The sequence below is a fragment of the Cynoglossus semilaevis genome, chromosome 11 (assembly GCF_000523025.1).
Source record: "Cynoglossus semilaevis isolate Cse_v1.0 chromosome 11, Cse_v1.0, whole genome shotgun sequence".
In the NCBI taxonomy this organism is placed as follows: Eukaryota; Metazoa; Chordata; class Actinopteri; order Pleuronectiformes; family Cynoglossidae; genus Cynoglossus; species Cynoglossus semilaevis.
Genome location: NC_024317.1, coordinates 4,944,249 through 4,961,785, shown reverse-complemented (window position 1 = coordinate 4,961,785; position 17,537 = coordinate 4,944,249). Strand labels below are relative to the sequence as shown.

The 17,537-nt window shown below is 41.5% G+C and overlaps 2 protein-coding genes and 2 long non-coding RNA genes across 8 annotated transcripts in view; 1 reads left to right on the top strand and 3 right to left on the bottom strand.

Annotated features, from left to right (window-relative positions):
• LOC103386045 (uncharacterized) overlaps positions 1-3,147 on the bottom strand; it is a 51,188-nt gene extending 48,041 nt beyond the window's left edge. For all 3 annotated transcript variants that reach the window (XR_003051130.1, XR_003051129.1, XR_003051131.1), the window contains exons 1-3: positions 1,321-3,147; positions 917-995; positions 767-794 (exon numbers count right to left, since the gene is read on the bottom strand). This is a non-coding gene — a long non-coding RNA (uncharacterized LOC103386045). The remainder of the gene's footprint in view (positions 1-766; positions 795-916; positions 996-1,320) is intronic.
• A 96-nt stretch (positions 3,148-3,243) lies between these two features.
• Positions 3,244-4,938, bottom strand: LOC112487743 (uncharacterized). Of its 2 annotated transcripts, XR_003051135.1 has the most exons (4): positions 4,804-4,938; positions 4,014-4,273; positions 3,814-3,928; positions 3,244-3,379 (listed from the first exon to the last, which is right to left on the bottom strand). It is a non-coding gene; the product is annotated as an uncharacterized LOC112487743 (long non-coding RNA). The 2 variants fall into 2 exon arrangements; XR_003051134.1 differs by lacking the exon at positions 3,244-3,379 and having other exon boundaries at positions 3,803-3,928.
• On the top strand, positions 3,782-7,595 carry mmp19 (matrix metallopeptidase 19). Its single transcript, XM_008320125.3, has 9 exons — positions 3,782-3,913; positions 3,990-4,075; positions 4,179-4,309; positions 4,756-4,968; positions 5,057-5,302; positions 6,157-6,282; positions 6,398-6,562; positions 6,632-6,759; positions 6,864-7,595. The coding sequence occupies exons 1-9, from the start codon at positions 3,815-3,817 to the stop codon at positions 7,092-7,094; spliced, it is 1,425 nt and encodes a 474-aa protein (XP_008318347.1). The 5' UTR covers positions 3,782-3,814; the 3' UTR covers positions 7,095-7,595.
• A 555-nt stretch (positions 7,596-8,150) lies between these two features.
• LOC103386043 (transmembrane protein 198-like) overlaps positions 8,151-17,537 on the bottom strand; it is a 14,004-nt gene continuing 4,617 nt past the window's right edge. The window contains exons 2-5 of one of the 2 annotated variants that reach the window (XM_008320124.3): positions 10,631-10,876; positions 9,681-10,256; positions 9,393-9,470; positions 8,151-9,166 (exon numbers count right to left, since the gene is read on the bottom strand). In XM_008320124.3, the coding sequence (XP_008318346.1) occupies positions 9,114-9,166; positions 9,393-9,470; positions 9,681-10,256; positions 10,631-10,781 (858 nt within the window). In that variant the 5' untranslated portion in view covers positions 10,782-10,876 and the 3' untranslated portion in view covers positions 8,151-9,113. Of the gene's footprint in view, positions 9,167-9,321; positions 9,471-9,680; positions 10,257-10,630; positions 10,877-17,537 lie in introns of both variants that reach the window. The other variant, XM_008320123.3, reaches the window with a different exon arrangement.

The window sequence follows — 17,537 nt, the reverse complement described above, 5'->3', positions numbered from 1 at the left end:
TCGTCTTTGACTCATAAATGACTAAACCCGTGTTAACCAGAGAATGCAGTAAAATAATGTTATAAAATAACTTGACGTGGACATTAGAACTGTTTTATTTTGCTGACTGTGTTTAGACCAGGATGCTTCTGTTATAAATATTGTACAGCTAAGGTTGCAACCTTCCAGTAATGAAAATAAGGGACACCCACCATCGGCCCGACCTCTGAGGAGGCGGAGCTCCTGCAGCAGCGGTATCTTATTTTGTGACTTTTTTTAGTAAACGGGTGAGATCACATCTATAACAGCAGACGTGACCAACACTGAAGCCATCAAGTTTCATGAAAAACAAAGGTGAACATTTTGTCTTTTTTTAATTCCTTAATCTTAAGTTACAGAGGAGGAGGAAATGAAGACAGGTCAATCCCTTCATTCAAAAATGAAAGGAAGCCGCTGGTCCAGCCATGCACTAGGCTAATGATCGCAATGTTCAAAATTGTAGGACCGCAAAGATGACGACACAAAATTATGAAATGTTCAATTATATAAACTGCCAGTGAACTAGAATATAAATAACTAGACTAGTTAAGGGCCACACTGCATAATAAAGGACAGGAGACAGGCAGGCACCACAGCCAGGAGGAGGCGCAATAATGGCACTGTACCCATAACTAGACACCAGCCAAAACAAGGCATCTTTGTAGTTCAATCTGAGCTAACGTTGTCCTCAGAGGTGAGAAACAATATGTTTGAGTAGCAATAACAATTAAAAAACAGTGCTCCTTACTGTGTTGAAGATCTTCAGGATGACCAATCTGAAAATAAACCCAAGTCAGAGAAGAGTCATGTTAGGCTGTGAAGTTAGCACATTTGTCAAATAACTACTACTATTTATTAACTACTACCTATTAAATAAAATCCCATGTTTGACTCTTACCTTGTCTTTCAGTTTCAGGTGTGTACTCTGACACTGGACAACTTCGACCTGGTCTCCGTGCGCAGAACTCCCAACGAATCTGTTCATTTTAATGAATGCAAGTTCAGTTTATACAGTTTAGTAACATAAGTAGTTTCTACTAGAAATTTAATGTAGAAGACACTGAACTTGTACTTTAAACACTAAAATGGAACGAATATGATTCAATGAGTAAAAACATTTTGATCAGGTCAGCCATTTTGTTGTTTCAGCAAAACAACAAATACATTAAAACATTTTTTGTTGTTTCAGCAAAACAACAAATACATAAAAACGTTTCTTCAACTTTAGGTGAAGTCTTAGCTATTTAGCTAAATTTATACAGTGAGTCAAAACAGTAGGAATAAAAACCCAACGTATCTTACCGTTTCTCTCTGAATCTCCATCCGGACCAGGTCGAGCCGTCATTTAGCTAAACCTTCGTACACTTGTGGCTTTTAAAAGCAAACTTTTTCGGCGTCTGACGTCACACGCCGCTACCGTTTTGTTTGTTTGTTTTTCTTTTTCTTTGCCTGTTCTGTCGCCTCTATGTGACGTAAGTACACCGGAAAAACACTGATTGCGGTGCATTGAAGTTGCAGGAGGATGAAGGTGACGAAGACTCGTTAATAAGAAGACATTTAGGCATAGTTTAGATGCATTTTATGGGCGTATTCACGCGGGTTTCCATTTGTACACATGCATATCTGAAGGAACAGCCCACAAACAAAATCTGCGTCTAAGAGCAAATTTAAATACGACTCCGGTCCCTGTAGTACATATGCCAGGCCTGTATATGGCGATGTTTCAACCGCATTGTGACATGATTCACGTCTCATGATTCACCACATTATCTCTACCAATAATAATCCATTTTCCAAAATAACTATTTGGGCTCACTGCTGAATCATCTCTCCACATCCGGAAATCAGAATCAGAATTACTTTATCAATCCCCGTAGGGAAATTCTTTTATACAAAGGTTTGAAAAAATAATCTGAACATTTGGCAGAAGTTATATTTGTTAACAAATGGTTTATGGTGTTAGACGTGGATTTGAGAAGAGATAAAAAAAAAAAACATCTTTAATATGGTGTTGTCTGTTTCTCCCTCTGCTGACATCTGTGTGCCATTTCAGTAAACTTCCTGTGTGATTGTATTGAACTATTAGTCAATAAATAGTCAAACAGTTGTCCATTTTAATCATTACATTTTTCACTTCCATGTGGTCAAGAATCATCGCTTTGAACTTTTGCTCAGTGGCCTTATTTCACTTCCTTTTCTGTCTCCTTGTTATAATGTTGAGGTCATAAAATGACAGGAATAGAGGAAGCTGACTCTTGGTTTGACTTCTGCCTGTGTCAGAGATAGACTGATGTGTGTGTGTGTGTGTGTGTGAAATCACACTGTTTCAAAGAAAAGACAAAGGAGGAGCGGCTGCTGGAAACTGTTGGACTCAACCTGTGCAGCTGGAACAAAAAGACAAACTGTCGCTGTTGTTGTCTTGTCTGTAGGTATCACTGAGGCCATATGATGCCAACCATGCACTGACATCTGGAAAGCAGCTGTTTCACCAACCAATACTACTGCACGTATACTCAAACTCACTCCATACCAAGGCAGTAGTCTTACGTTTGTAGTCATGAAAACAAAATGTACAGGAATCTTCTTTTTTTTTATATCCAGATCAACATGTAAATAGGGCAGGCCTTTAAGAAAGCTACAAAATGTCTCAAAGAACACATCCAAGTAGTGCAATCCTTGTTAAAACCATTTTACATTTTTCTTTTCTGTAAATCTGCAATCTTGAAAAAATAACTGTGAAATGTTGTGCATCTGCATGGGTAAAAAATATAAGAAGACGTCAAGAAGAAAAAAAGTATATATCAGGGTCTGAATTTGGTAGACAGTATACCGATAAGCTCCAAAAGTGTGTATCCTAGGTGTATTACAGTAAATTAGGTTTGTACATGTGTCAGGTCACAACATTAAAAAAATCTCCTGTAGTATAATCACATCCTGGACCAAGAGAAAATTTGCTTTTCCATTTTTAGCACAAGATTAGCTGATACACAAAAACAAAAAATGGGTGAAAAGAGGAAACAAAAGCTGCCCCCAGTCACAGCCTGGCTGATGGTTCCACAAAGTTTAAAAACAGACTCACTGTGAATAACAGTGACTAATGTTTAATTCAAGTAATCAGACATTTATGTAACTCCCATAAAACAGGAACTATAGCAACAGTGACTGACAACTGTAAATTAATATATGTATATATATATATATATATAGACACACATATGTGTGTGTGTTAGACTATAACAGATGTTTTTGCAATCAAAGCAACACAACTGTGGGATATCCGGAATTTGAAGATGAAGGGCGTGGAGATAAACCCGCTGTGGTTTAAACACACAAATACCCAGTGGATACAGTAGGTGGATCTCTGTTGAATAAGAAAAACAAAAACAAACAATAAATCCTATTAAATATTAATATGATTAATTCATCAAAGGTCGACACCAAAACTTAAAGAGGATAGTTAATGTTTACTCTAGGTCAAAACTAGGTCAGTACTTTAAAATACTGTACATAGAATCTTCTGTGTAGACTACTGCTGGAGATCCATGTCCCTTCTGAACAACTGCACAACTCGCCAGCAGACATGTTGGCTGGAGATCAACTGGCTGCTCCTGTAATCCTCATTCTTCAGAGGTGGCTCATCGTAGCCACAGGAGTGACTCATGCTCCGGGCCGAGTTAAAACCACTCACGGCTCACAGAGTCCAGGCAGTCTGCTGTGGGATTCAGCCGAGCTCCTCTCCAGCTTTTAAACATAAACTCTGGATGTTAGAGACAGAAACACAGATTCTAGAGTTACCATGGACTGTGCAGAGCTGCTGGTACTGCTGCTGGTGCTCAACCTCAAGGGAGCCTTCAGTGCAGCGGTGGTGCAGTGGACAGAGCTGATAGAAGCTGAGGTACGAAAATTCATCCTGCAAATATAGAAAATGATGGTGGTTAATTTACTGTTGTTTATTTATTTATTTATTACAGGCCTACCTAAAGCAGTACGGTTACCTTGACAACAGCGCTGTCCAACAGGACCCTCACTACCTGGAAGAGGTCATTAGTGCTCTCAGGTCAGGACCAGGGAACTCACAACACACACAGAAAGTCACAGTACACACTAGACCTCCACAGAAGTGGTTGAAATGTTACTACTGACTCCTGGTCGCTCTGCAGGGTGTTTCAGAAGGTGAATGACCTGCCACCTACTGGAGAATTAGATGAAGCCACGCTGGACGTGATGCGACAGCCTCGCTGTGGCCTGGCAGACCCTTTTAATAAAAAGTTCAACAGATACAGAGTGATGGGTGAGTCTTTATCATTTAAGCCCCTCAATATGAAATAGAACTATATGAAAATAATTTTCAATTGTGTTTATACAGAGCAAGTAGTTTTAAAGATGCATTTCTTAACACGTGCATTAGCATGCATTTGTGGAGGCTTCAAGGTCAGGTCAGATGTCAGGCTCCTGTCAGAGCAGCCTCACGTTAGTCTACAGCTGACTCGCTGAGGTCAACGGCTTCACTGATGTGAAAGCAACTCTAGACACATTCTACATTGTAGATCATTTTTGTTATACTTCTGCATATTGTTCTCAATTTGTTTATATTAATAATTTCAACATTTAAATGAGTCACAAAACCAGGTGAGAAAGATATTTAAGAAATATGCAAAAGAAAACATTTTTGTCCAATTTAGAGACACACTGTAATTAATCATTAAAATGTATGAAAAAAAATCACTATCACTTCAGGTCGTTGGAGAAAGAGGAGTCTGACCTATCGTATCTACAACTACACACCTGACATGAAGCAGGCAGACGTCAAGGCAGCCATTCGTTCTGCCTTCAAGTACTGGAGCGATGTGGCAGCTCTGACCTTCAGAGAGCTGGACTACGGCCGCGCGGACATAAAAATCTCCTTCCACAAGAAAGACGGCTTCTGTCCTGTTCCATTTGACGGTCGTGGTGAGTGTTCTTCATGAACGTTGTTCTCTGATTTCACTGGTGACACGTGGACCCAGACTCACACTTACAGTATTTGCCCCATTTCTAGGTCACGTTCTGGCCCATGCTGAGTCACCAGAGTCTGGTATCGTTCACTTTGATGAAGATGAGGTGTGGACAGAGGGATCTTACTATGGAACCAACCTGCGTATTGTAGCCGCCCACGAAATAGGCCATGCCCTTGGTCTGGGTCACTCTCAGTACAGAAGTGCTCTGATGGCACCGGTCTACTCTGGTTACCGTGCCAACTTCAGGCTGCATTCAGATGATGTGAATGGTATCCAAGTTCTGTATGGTGAGCAGACTGTTATTACTCTGACAGTTGGTATGTAACTGAACATGTTAGCTGACATTTCATTCATTCCTACAGGCAATAAGAGTCTGATCATAGTGACCAGGGTTCAGACCCAGTTGTTCCAGTGAACTCGCTGCACTTTGTAACATGTAATTTTCTCCTAAAGACCATGGACAAGTTTCACCTACCCGTAGTAGCTCCTCACATCTTAGAAAAGCCCAGAAGATAAAACCTCTGGTCATGCAGCAGGAGACCTGCGGTCTCTCTTTGACACGCTAGAAACCACGTGGTTACACAGGTGTACCGTTCGGTATTTTCGGTAGCTGCTACATGCGAAGCTAGCTCGTTTCAACATGGCTAATGCCCCAAATGTACCCGAAATCCATGATCATCCTCTGTCCTTCAGATCTGACGTTCGGAGCTACTTTGGTTTTCGTATGAAATATGACCCAGGTGGCAAGAGCGTCNNNAAAGATACTGAAAACTAATAAACTAATAAACGCTGACATCACCCAATCACTGGCTGAGCTGCAGTACGGCCCGTTTGCGCATGCACGGACCGGTAGCGCGGTAAATGGCACCGCTGTCACGTAACGGGAGCAACCACCAGTACACAGCGAAAGTTGTAGCATATATACAATATAGAGATATATATAATGAGTTATATTTTATTTTTAACACATTCTTCTTTCACATATCAACATCTCCCTCTGTACTGTGTAAACAAGTATGTTAAAAGTGTACAAAAGCCAAACTACATTTTTAACACATTCTTCTTTCACATATATTCCTCTGTACTGTGTACAAAAACAGAGAGTTTTGATGCTCAAAGTTGTAACTTGTGTGTTTTGAAGGGAAACGCATCACCAGCACTTTAGCCAGTCCAACTACACCAGAGAGTCTGTTACCCACAGAGAGCAGCAGTGGCCCTGACCTCATCCCTGACCCCTGCACGGCCACACTGGACGCCATCATGTTAGGTGAGTCATGGTCTGACTCAACTGGGCTGAGTGTGCGGTTGTGTGAGGTCTGTATCGGACTGTTGCAAAATGTGTTACAGGTAAAACTCCTGTTCCATTGTGTTTGTTGACTCAGGACCTTGGAGGAAAACGTTTGCCTTCAGTGGAGAATACGTGTGGACCATCACTGATATGGGCCACCACAAACCAATAAAGATCGACAGGTTATGGGCTGAACTCCCTGGGAACCTGAACGCTGCTGTGACCTCACAGAGAACCAACAAGACCTATTTCTTTAAAGGTACAGTCAGTGTGAAGCACTTCACGTAAACACTGCTGAACGTTGTGTTAAAGTTTGACTGTGTCACAGGAAACAGAGTGTGGAGGTACACCAGGTTCCAGCTGGACTACGGCTACCCCAAACAGTTGAAACGGATTCCTCCTAATATCGATGCAGCTTTGTACCTGGAGAAGAACAAAAAGCTGGTCTTCATTAAGGTATCTATAGCCCATTCGTTTCGATGTACAGAAACATTTTCAGTAGCCACGGCTTTGAACTACCACTGGTTTAATGTCCCGATGTTTACTGTGTGTCTTTTCAGGGTTCACAGCACTGGCAGTGGGATGAAGTGATGTACAACAACTTAAGCTCGTACCCCAAGCCTCTGTCCATGCTCTTCACCGGGCTGCGGTCCTCCGTGGACGCCGCCCTTACTTGGACCAATGGGAAGATCTTCTTCTTTAAAGGAGATAAGTACTGGAGAATGAACGCGCTGCTGCAGGTGGACAGAGGATACCCACTCAGCAAAAAGGAGCGTTGGATGCGATGCTAATAGTCAACCATTAGGGGGCAGCAAGTGCTAAGAGGTCGACAGCAGCGCCTCTAGTTCCACTCTGGGAACAGTGACAACTTACCAACCTCAAGAACAGTGATCATATGTAAAATGTAATCGAACGTTGGAGGATACCGGGGAAGGTTTTATCTCTGGTTCTGCCTCTTATTGTGAGGTTTGTTTCCTGAACATATACGTGTTTTTGTGACAACCATAATTTTCTAAACCCGAGTTTACGATCTCAGGGAGAAACCAGGAGAGGCGTTTTGTTTTTCTCTCTAACATATGTGATGGATTATGTGACTAAATGCTTCCAGAAACATGACATTTGATTATGGCAGAGTTCTGGACGACTGTTACATTTTGTTAAACTCGTTCTCTTAGTCTGATCAGCTATTCCGCTATTCTGTCGTTATTAATGACGCTTCTGATGCTAATCAGAAAACACTGAACATTGTTTGTAGATTGTTGTGGTAATTATAATGTCCGGTTACATTTCCATAAATAAGAAAGGAACACGATACAAAAATTACATTTCCATAAATAAGAAAGGAACACGTTGCAAAAAAATAAAAAAAGTTAAATAAAACCTAAATAAATTTAAGGAAATAATATGGAGGGAAAAAATTCCTTTACAATCGTCTATAAATGTATTGACAGTGTGACAAAACAATTGAATTTGTTTCTCAACTTTTTTTTACACTGAAAAAAACAATTGAATTTGTTTCTCAACTTTTACATAACTTTACACTGAAACACAATTCATTATTATTTTCATAAATAAAGTTTTGTTTTTTCAGTAAACACTCGTCACGTTGTCATGGTGAAGAATATGAAACATTAAGTACTCGGAACGATAGCATTGTGAATGTACAAGTACTGAAAATGGTATTTGTGTTGTTGGACCCTGGCAACTCCAACCAATCACAGAGCAGGAAATCCTCCTCACGTGCTCTTTATTGGAAAAGTGAGGCAGTAATCTTGTGGCTGTTGCTAAGAGCTGGAGGAGACAAACAGTGACCTGATCAGACTGAAGCAGTGACTCAATACGTCTGGTTTTATATCAAACACATTTATTCATCTTTAAAATCGTATCAACAGCTTTGTACAAATCCAGGCAACAAGTGCAGTGTTCCTGTGAGACAAAAAGACAACAGTCAAGTGGGACAAAAATCTACAAATACATAAAAACATGCCGTGTTTTTTAGTTTTACCTTTTTTGAAACTCTATCAAGTACATGGCTAATACATGAAATAAATAAAACATTTTAATCCACAGTCAAAGGCCAACTTCTCCATCTCTCTGTATTCTGCTAAACTGCATAACACTAAAAAAAAAGTCACAGGATTTCTGAGTACTGCTGGAAAACTGCTTTAAAATCTCTTGAATTTAAAAGGTTTATTAGTTTTACTTCACTTTGTCTCACAGCACGTTATCTAAAAAAAAAAAAAAAGTTTAAAATGATCAATCCTACGGCCACACAGTTAAACAGTCAGGTACAAAACAAAACACTTCATGGCGACTAACTCTTTAAAGTACAGTACGTGTAAAATGTCAAACACACTGATTTGTCATATTCACTACCAAAAGAGATGAGCGATGAGTTTTTTTTAAGGCTCAATTTTGCTGTTTGTGGACTCAGTACATGATTGAAGGGAAACTATGGACCTCACTCTGTCAGCGTCTGTTGTTTTTAAATGTTTCTGTGAGAAACAAAGTGGTTTTAGTGGTTGTACTATTTTCAAAGCTGGGGTCTGACACATGGTCCTTCTCAACACCAAAAAAGCAGCAATGGTTTTCCCCCAGCATTGTAGCATCCTTGCTAGGAGTCAGTCTGAGCAGTTGGTGTTCTGCTCTCCTTCGAGGAGACTCAGTGGCGTTCCAGAGAGCGTTCTTCAGTTCTTTCTCATCTCCTCGTGGCTCAGACCCTGACGACTGGTGTTGTGGCTGTGAGGGGCACGGTGGAGCCCGTGTCGTACTCCAGGTCGATCATGGTGTGGTTGGCGGTGCCCAAGCTGCTAAGGGAAGTTCCTGTGCCCATCTGTCTGTCCCGCAGACTTTGCAGGTAGCTCTATTAAAAAAAAAACACAAATGAAGATAGATGAGCTATAAAACGTACAAGATATTCTCTAGTAAAACACATGCATGTTTTCACTACTTTAGTCTTACGGTTAACAATGACAAAAATCAGCAACTACAGCACACGTCACTTTGGGTGACACTGACCGGCGCCAGTAGATCCCCAGCGTAACGTTTCACTGGGGTGGCTTTACGGCGGTATGTGCCTTCCTGCCCACCTGCCTGCTGTCGCTTCTTGGCGTCCTTCTCCCGAATCCGCATCAGCTGGACTCTCTTCTGTCGCCGACTAATGACAACTGAAAAATAAATGATGCAATAAGGAGTGAGAGAGGTTTAAAGGTGCAAGGCCTTTGACCCTAAGGACCTGACGGTCACACTGATTGAGTCAGTTTTTCAGTCAATTAGTCGATAATTACTGACTTGGAGAGTCCGGAAAATACAATACTTCATGAGGCCGTTGGTGATGCCTGCAGTAGATTCAAAGTTCACTGATATTTGATTCTTACCGTCAGTGTGTGAGAAGTTGTCTCCAGTCAGTTTGCACTGCACCAGCACTCCAATGAGGCTGAGGGCAGGCCAGATCCCCAGAATGACCCAGCTGTACCAGCAGAGAGGAGGCCCAGGCGTGAGGCGCAGACATTCGTACACATGTGTGACCAGGGCCAGCATCTCCACAAAGTAGTCAGCACACACCGTCATGATGGCCGCCCCGAACACGGCCGTGGAGAGGATGGTGAAGAATTTCTGCCACTGCAGCGTCAGCACGGCGAACAGCATGCCCGTTCCCAGAAGAACACCCAGCGGCACCCAGACTGTGGTCGGAGTGTAGAACTGATGAGTGACCAGCAGAGCAGCGAGGGCCAGGAGGAGACCTAACAGCAGACCGGTCATGAAGAGACCCACGCTTCGCACCAGCATGGTGACCAGACCGCAGAGCAGGCCAATGCCGAGGCCGATCCCGGCGCTGGCCTCCACGCTCAGCTGGGTGTCCAGCACGTGCTCTTTGTGGCACAGCAAGAAAATGATGATGGAGCCAAACATGAGGCCTGAGAGAAACATGACGGCCTTGAAACAGCGGTAACCTGTAGATGGAGGCACGAGAGAGGTGACAACCCTGAGTTACAATCAGAATTATGTTCTGTAATGTAGTGACACAGTGACACAAAAACATTTTTTATACATTATTGCATTCCACTATGATAAAACACTAACACAGAATCACCAATTGCGAGACTAACTTACTAGTAATTTGAGCTACTAGCGCACTAGCTCAGCTAACGTTCTGTTCATTATCTTTATTTTTAAATTGTATTTTGTTTATCTATAAATGTATTGGTATTTGGTATAATGTGCAAATACATAGGCTGCATCCTAGCCGACATATATATGCAATAAAAAGTCGACTCTTTCACTGTGGAACGTCAGCTCATGTTTGAACACGCTTGATTGTCCTCACCAAAGAAGCAGTAGATGATGCCAAAGAGGCAACACATGGAGCAGATGACAGCAGGGATGATGTCATACTTCCTCTCAATCTCCAAACTGCAGTCGACCTCGACTGTTCCTGCTCCCGTCCCCTCGGGGCTCAACCCAGTCGGATCTGCCATAGCGGCTGAATCTGTTGGGGTGTGGGGTCGTCCGACGTTGGTGTCTGAGGTAAAACTTCTGCTGACGCTATCTCAAGTCCATCAGTGCAGTTCACCTGAGAGACAGAGAGAGGAAAGACAAAGAGTCTGTGAATTTCAGTCAACTTAGAAAGGCTGTAGATTATTCAGACTTGTGTGGGAAAGAAAGGATTTCTGGTGTTACAACCTGAGAACCACCGGTCAACTCTAACTTCCTTCTGGCTGATCTGTGTTCGCAGCTGTCACAAATTTATCACGGTGCAACTCAGTGCAACCCCAAACGTTTGGGCATAAACACAAGTATTTCTTTCACTCACTTTAATCCATGTGCCTGCAGCCCGAGCTGCCTGATCCCCTCACACATTCAACGGTCATAAACTCTGACAGGAGGTCAGCGATCGGTCACATGTCAAACCCATCAGTTTACAACACAATTACAATGACATTATTTCAGCTGTTCTGTATGGAGTGCACGATTCTGCTCCAGGTGATTGGGTAACTCTTTTAGTGGAAATAAAGTTATTTAAAGGTGGGCATTAGCACCCAGTATAAAACAACACTTGAAAAGTATTCAAATATTTTTTATTAAAAAAAACAGAAAATAGAATGTAACTTTAATGAAAGTGTACAGCCCTACAAACGAGCAGTAGCTCTGCGCTGGAGTACACTGATGAATGACCACTGTCTTAAATGTGTCTGTCCCAACATGTTATCTTTTACACCCAGTAGTCATCATTATGACCAAGTTGGAAGATGATTCCAACATCGCCCTCTACCTGTGGAATAGATTGTTACTGCATTTATTGCCCCTCCTTCAAACAGGGGAGGGGGATAATTTTGTAAACAAAAACTGATAATTGTTTTCTTCTTCTTTGTTCACCACAGTAACTTATATCTACTTCTGAATTGAAGAACTGTCGTCCTAACTGCTCTGGTGAAACCATCTAGAACTCATAAAAAATTACAAATGATATTTTAAGTGGCCGGCCAGCAGAGAGCCACAGAGGGCTCATGGGTGGACTGCTCTTTGTGAGTGTGCTGGTAGGCCTCGTCCATGAGCTCACCACAGTGGAGATCCGATTACATCTCACTCACGTTTTTGACTGAAGCCAAACAGTCATGAACACAAGGGGCTTGTCTTTGTGTTCTGCTCCTTGCCAGATTCCTTCTTTTTACCTCTCCTGTCTACATTTCCCTCAAGTTAACCTTTCCCCGCCCTAACTCAATTTTCTACACTGAAACATGACAATGTCATGCTTTTTTTTTTTAACTCTGCGAGACACAGGGCTGTGTGTTGTGCTTTGTGTCAAGAATGACTACGCTCGGAAAAAATGACAGCGCGTGGAAAGTGTTTTCTGGGAACATCTTTCCTTTCCATTTATGACAAACGTAGTGTCCTCTCTGCAGCGCTGAAACAAAAGACAAACTGGCATCTTCAGCATTCATTTTAGAAGACAAGCACAGCTGAGGAACCAATCAGAAAGGTGCAAAATGAACCTTTATTGACGTGGGTGGAGGGAGGCGACTGATTAGCTCCAAACTGACACACCGTCAGTTTCAGAAATAAAAGGTAGTGTGTGAATGAGTCAGGTGTTCAATTCCCTGCATCATGTAGCGATTAAGAAATTTGTCAGTTGTAATTTTTGTAACCACAGATATATAATATTTTTATCATAGCAGCTGCTATTAAGTTAGCAATATGGCCACGTGGTCACAGTTATTGATGCACAAACGAGTCAATCAAATTTTTTTAACTCATCATTCATCAGTAACACCCTATCTATCTCTCTATCTCTATCTCTGTGTGTTGATAAGTGCAGGGACAGACAGTGCCTTCCTGATTAATGAGGAGCGCAGCCTCTTCTAAAACTGAACACACTAGGATGTTAAGGATGGACACTAACAGGAACTTCCCTGTGAGCAGCTTTTGTTTCTCTCTGGTTTGGGCGTTACAGTGATCTCACTCTGGAGAAGTTGTTTTTCCTCTTTGTTTCTCGCGGAACCTCAAAGTGAATGGACATTTTGTGGTCTGCCAATTGAGTTAGGGACACGTTATTAGGGGGTAACAGGAATTAATAAAAGCCAGAGGGAAGCCAGTGCCGCCGTGCAGTTCTTTTTCTAACACATGTTTTGGTCACGGCTTCAAACTTCAATTATTAACATGCGCTGTGTGAACTAGTTAATATTTCAACATTAAACAGTAGTTACACCCATGAACACTCTCATCCTTCTGTTCATTTTCCTCATGTTACCACCTCTGCGAGTCACAATGGTGTCCTATGTCTAACAGGCTTGGAAGTCTCTGCTGCTTTGGGAGAATGGAGCCATTATAGTGTGAAACAAAGACACTGAGGCCCAGCCTGTGACCTCTAGTGGCACTCAGAGGAAACTGGGTAGAAAACAAAAATGGAGTCCCATTAGGATGGCTGAGAGCACCAAGGAAACTGTTGGACCTTAACTGTTTGCTTTAAGATGCAGCCCAAGTATTTGGCTTTCAGGGTGGGGGGGTTGGTGTGTGATGACAGGAAGGGGTGGGGGGGGGGACCCTAACTCGAAACAGAGCTATCTATCTTGTTGACTAAAGTCCCTCCAGGCTCAAATGCTTCCCAGCTGGGTTTTCTATTGGCTGAAATTGCTTGGCAACAAATTCAATACTGGTCAACAAGACTGTAAGATTCTGGTTAGATTCACAATGTGGGTATAAAAAGACAAAAACAAAAACACGGCGTCTTAGATCCGTAGAGTCAGTGAGCCCGGGGCTCCAGGTGGAAGCATACTGCCCAGGGTGGAGCTTGTTGAGACCAAACCCAGGTGTCTTCATTCTCCCTGAAGGAGTTCAGGATATGTACTGACTTGAAGGAAATGACTCTTAAATTTACTTTATCTAAAAATATTTCCATTTTTCAATATATTAAAAAACTGTGTCTGCCGGAGAAGGTGTAAGAGTTACAACAATGTGGCTCCAAAACTAAACAAAAAACAAAAACAATATTTTTACACATTTATCTTCTTAGTAAACAGAACTGAGAACGTTATTAAAATGACCAGGTGGTGGCAGCAATGTTACAAAAGGTTTCCAATGGCATTAGTCTCTTTATGTCTGGACTAGTCTGGACTTGCCTTAAATTGTCAGACTTCCCCCAAACCAACACAACAAGAAGTTAGAGATCAATTAAATATATAATGACACTACTGCAGTACCGTCTGTGACCACACGGGTCCTGAACCCCCTTTGCTCCTGTAGGGCATGTCAAAGAAACAAAAGTAATCATAATTGGTATAATTATAGCTGTTGTTATAATAATAAGAATTAGCTTAATTGTTATTTTAAATGCTTAAGATGAGAAGCTATCACTTAACTTAATTATAGAGATATATTTTGGCTCTCAAAACTGTGGCACAAAAACTATTTTTTGTACATTTTGGGTTTTTTTTAAGTGATTAGATGAAAGGAGAAAAATAAAATAAAACACAACACACTGGAGTGTTGCATATTGTCAGAAAAGCGTTGAGACGTGAATTAGGAGTTGAAACACTCTTAGAATATAAAGTTTCCCCTCAAAGACAAACTCATCCAAGAAGTTTCTCCCCCTGAACAAACACATTACGGAGCTGAGAACGCAACAGGTTTAAGTGCTCAGCTGCTGAGGAACAGGCACGGCTGACATAGTTAATTTGGGTGTGTTTAATCAAGGGGTATGTGTGTGAGAGAGAGAGAGAGAAAGAGAGAGAGAGAGAGCACCACCAAGGGTTCTACACCAAGTGCTCCACCAACTTGATGGCCACAGCCAGCTGAGAAGCTGAAAATCTGAAGCCTGGCCGTCTGACAACTTCACTTGGACGACGTGACCAAGAATGTGAGATGAACCCGAGTCTGCAGCGTGCAGTTGCAGCTGTAAATCATGCAATTGTCAGCTGAAAAAAACGAGCAGCTGAAAGACGGATCAAAATGGTCCACTTCCTGTCGGTCCAAAGCAGGAAGCTCTCGAGACGAGGGATTGGAACCTCAGATTTCCGCAGGAACTGGCTTTTGCGTTTTGACACGGTTGTTTTCCTAAGCTGGAGCTTCTTCTCAAATAAAGGCAACACCATGTATCAGAAAAGACAAACTGGTGGGAAAACAGGTGGTTAAAGGATCTGACGTGTGGTGTGTTGAACAAGCACCAAAAAAAAACCTCCCCGCCCTCCTAGGCCCAGTGAACTGCAGACCACTGCTCCTGTCAGACAAATAGGTAAAGCTGCTGGGTAACAATTCTGTGTCGACTTCTTCCTCAAAGACAGCAGCTACGAAGCTCCACTCATTAGAAAGAAGCAAAAGCCATCGATCTAACAGAGCACCCTGGGTATTCTCAAAGGCTCTGTATAAGTCCACATTATTATTATTATTATTATTATTATTATTATTAGAGGCATTTGGACCGTGACCAACAGTATAAGTGCATGAGGCATTTGGACCGTGACCAACAGTACATAAATGCATACATAATAAATAAATAAATAAAACTCCACCTAAGCCTGAAGTGTGTCTGACTTTCAGACTAATCTACAAATAACACTTTCCATTGTGTCGCTAATACCTTGGTTGCTAAAGTTCACCACCAATTAGAAATAAGAACAATGTACCACATGACAGTCATGCTACATAACCAACTGTTGCAGTTCTTGGATTTTATTTTTTAACACGTACAGTTTCAGACCGGCCGAGCTCAGACCAGACTAATTCACAGGTCATAATTTGCTACTTATTTCCCTTTCACTTGTGAACCATGAATACAAAGTGCTGATGTGAAAAGCATGAGTTCGTTCATGTAAACAAATCAGCAGCTTTCTGTTTGTTTTGTTGTGCAAACACAAAAGATGATCACATGATGTGGCTGTATACTGAATATACATTTACTCAACATGATATACAACTAGGGCTGTCAAATACTTACAACTGTTTATACTAGTCATGATTAATGAAGATAAATCAACATTCCTAAAATGACAAAAAATAATTATTAAGATAAAAAGTATTTCTATAACTCAAAATTAGCTTGAATGCGTTGGATTTTAGTCATTACTGTGTGTTGAAGGTTTCTTTCAAGTCGGTCAAGTCGGATTCTCGCATGAATTTGTTCCTTTTACAACTGCGTGTTGAGGTATTTAAAGCTTGAGGTGCTTGAGTGAAACTGCAACTAAGAACCTGTAGAGCTACTTTGTATTAGAGCAGCCATAGGCTGATAGACATTAAAATCATTAGACAAACACTGGGCTTTATTTTCCAATGCATTTAAATGCATTAAACATTATGATGCGATTAATTTCACAGATTTTTTGACAGCCTTAATAAAAGACAATTTTTATTAGGGCTAGAGTGCAATTACTTGAAATTACTGTTTCATTAGTTAAAAGATTTTTTTTAAAGCTTCCAGACAACGTTGCATTAACTGTAATCATAATCAGATTTATGATAAAACATTTGCCCTTTGGCTTCAGGCCTCCAGTCCCAGTCAGCGATAAGATGAGTCACTGACAAGAGGTAATAATTTATTAGTAATAAGTCACTTCTTTCACTCAGCTCTCTCCCAGCCTTACATGCCTGACTTCCGTCTTCACAATAGACGTCTTTCATCTAAAGACTGCAAAGAGCTACTTATAGAGAGACATAAAAAGAAAAAAAAAAGAAATCAGAGGCACAATAAGGGGCTTTCAAAAAAAGACCAGCGTGTCAGTGGTGCGTGAAAATGTACGGCAGCAGCTACAGCTGCATGTAGTCATTAACATGGCAAAATTAGATCAACTACAGTTTACATAGTTAGCCATACACTGGGTTAGTACTGTACAGTACGGTGCAACAAGTGTTGAATGAGCAGCAGAGGAGACGGTACGCAGTGTGTACACAAAGGCGGGGCAGTTCACCAACACTCCATTAGGGTTTGTGGTGGAGAACAGCCTTTGGTAGGCGGCGTGGCGGACTCTGATGTCCATATGTTAGCAAGGGAGGGACAGTAGAGCACTGATGAAGGCATTTTAATATATGCTGCTGATGAACAGCACGTTGTTGTTTACTGAATACACACCAGCCATGAAAGACAAGGCAAACCTCTCTGTTCAAGCCAACGTCAGCGCTTCTCTGCCAAGATGATGTCGTTAATTTAGTGTCTATTCCTGTGATTCCCAACCGCTGTGCCATGGCACACTATGCTGCTTAACTGCTCCCAAAACTATTATTTATTTATTGCATTTTTGTTCGTCAATGCGTGACAGGCAGGGGTGGCAGCAGAGGGCTATTAAAACTCTGGGAGTGTCTTTCTTCAATTCCTGCCGGTATATCAGCCTTGTCTTTATCTAAACAGACCAGGATTTTAGTCAATTATGGGTTCATTTAAACTAGAAGATTATTATATTCCGTTACATATACTTTTTGTGAGATTTTTGTTTGGTGGTGTGCCGTGTCGGGGCTCAAAAAAGGTTGGGAAACACCGGTCTATTTTACATGACTCCCACGCTGCTGGTGGGTGTGCTGTGAGAAGTAACCGGAGAACTTGGATAAAATCCACACACCTGTGAGAAGACGGCCACACAATAAGACCATCAGCTCGAGCTTGGACTTGAACAGCTGACCTACTTGCTGTATGGCAGAAGTACTAACAACCATTCCACTAATTACAGTTATATCACAAAAGCCATCATACATTTTAATAAGCCAGACTTTGTTAGATGCTAACATGATAATGGTATAACTTTTGTAAACTT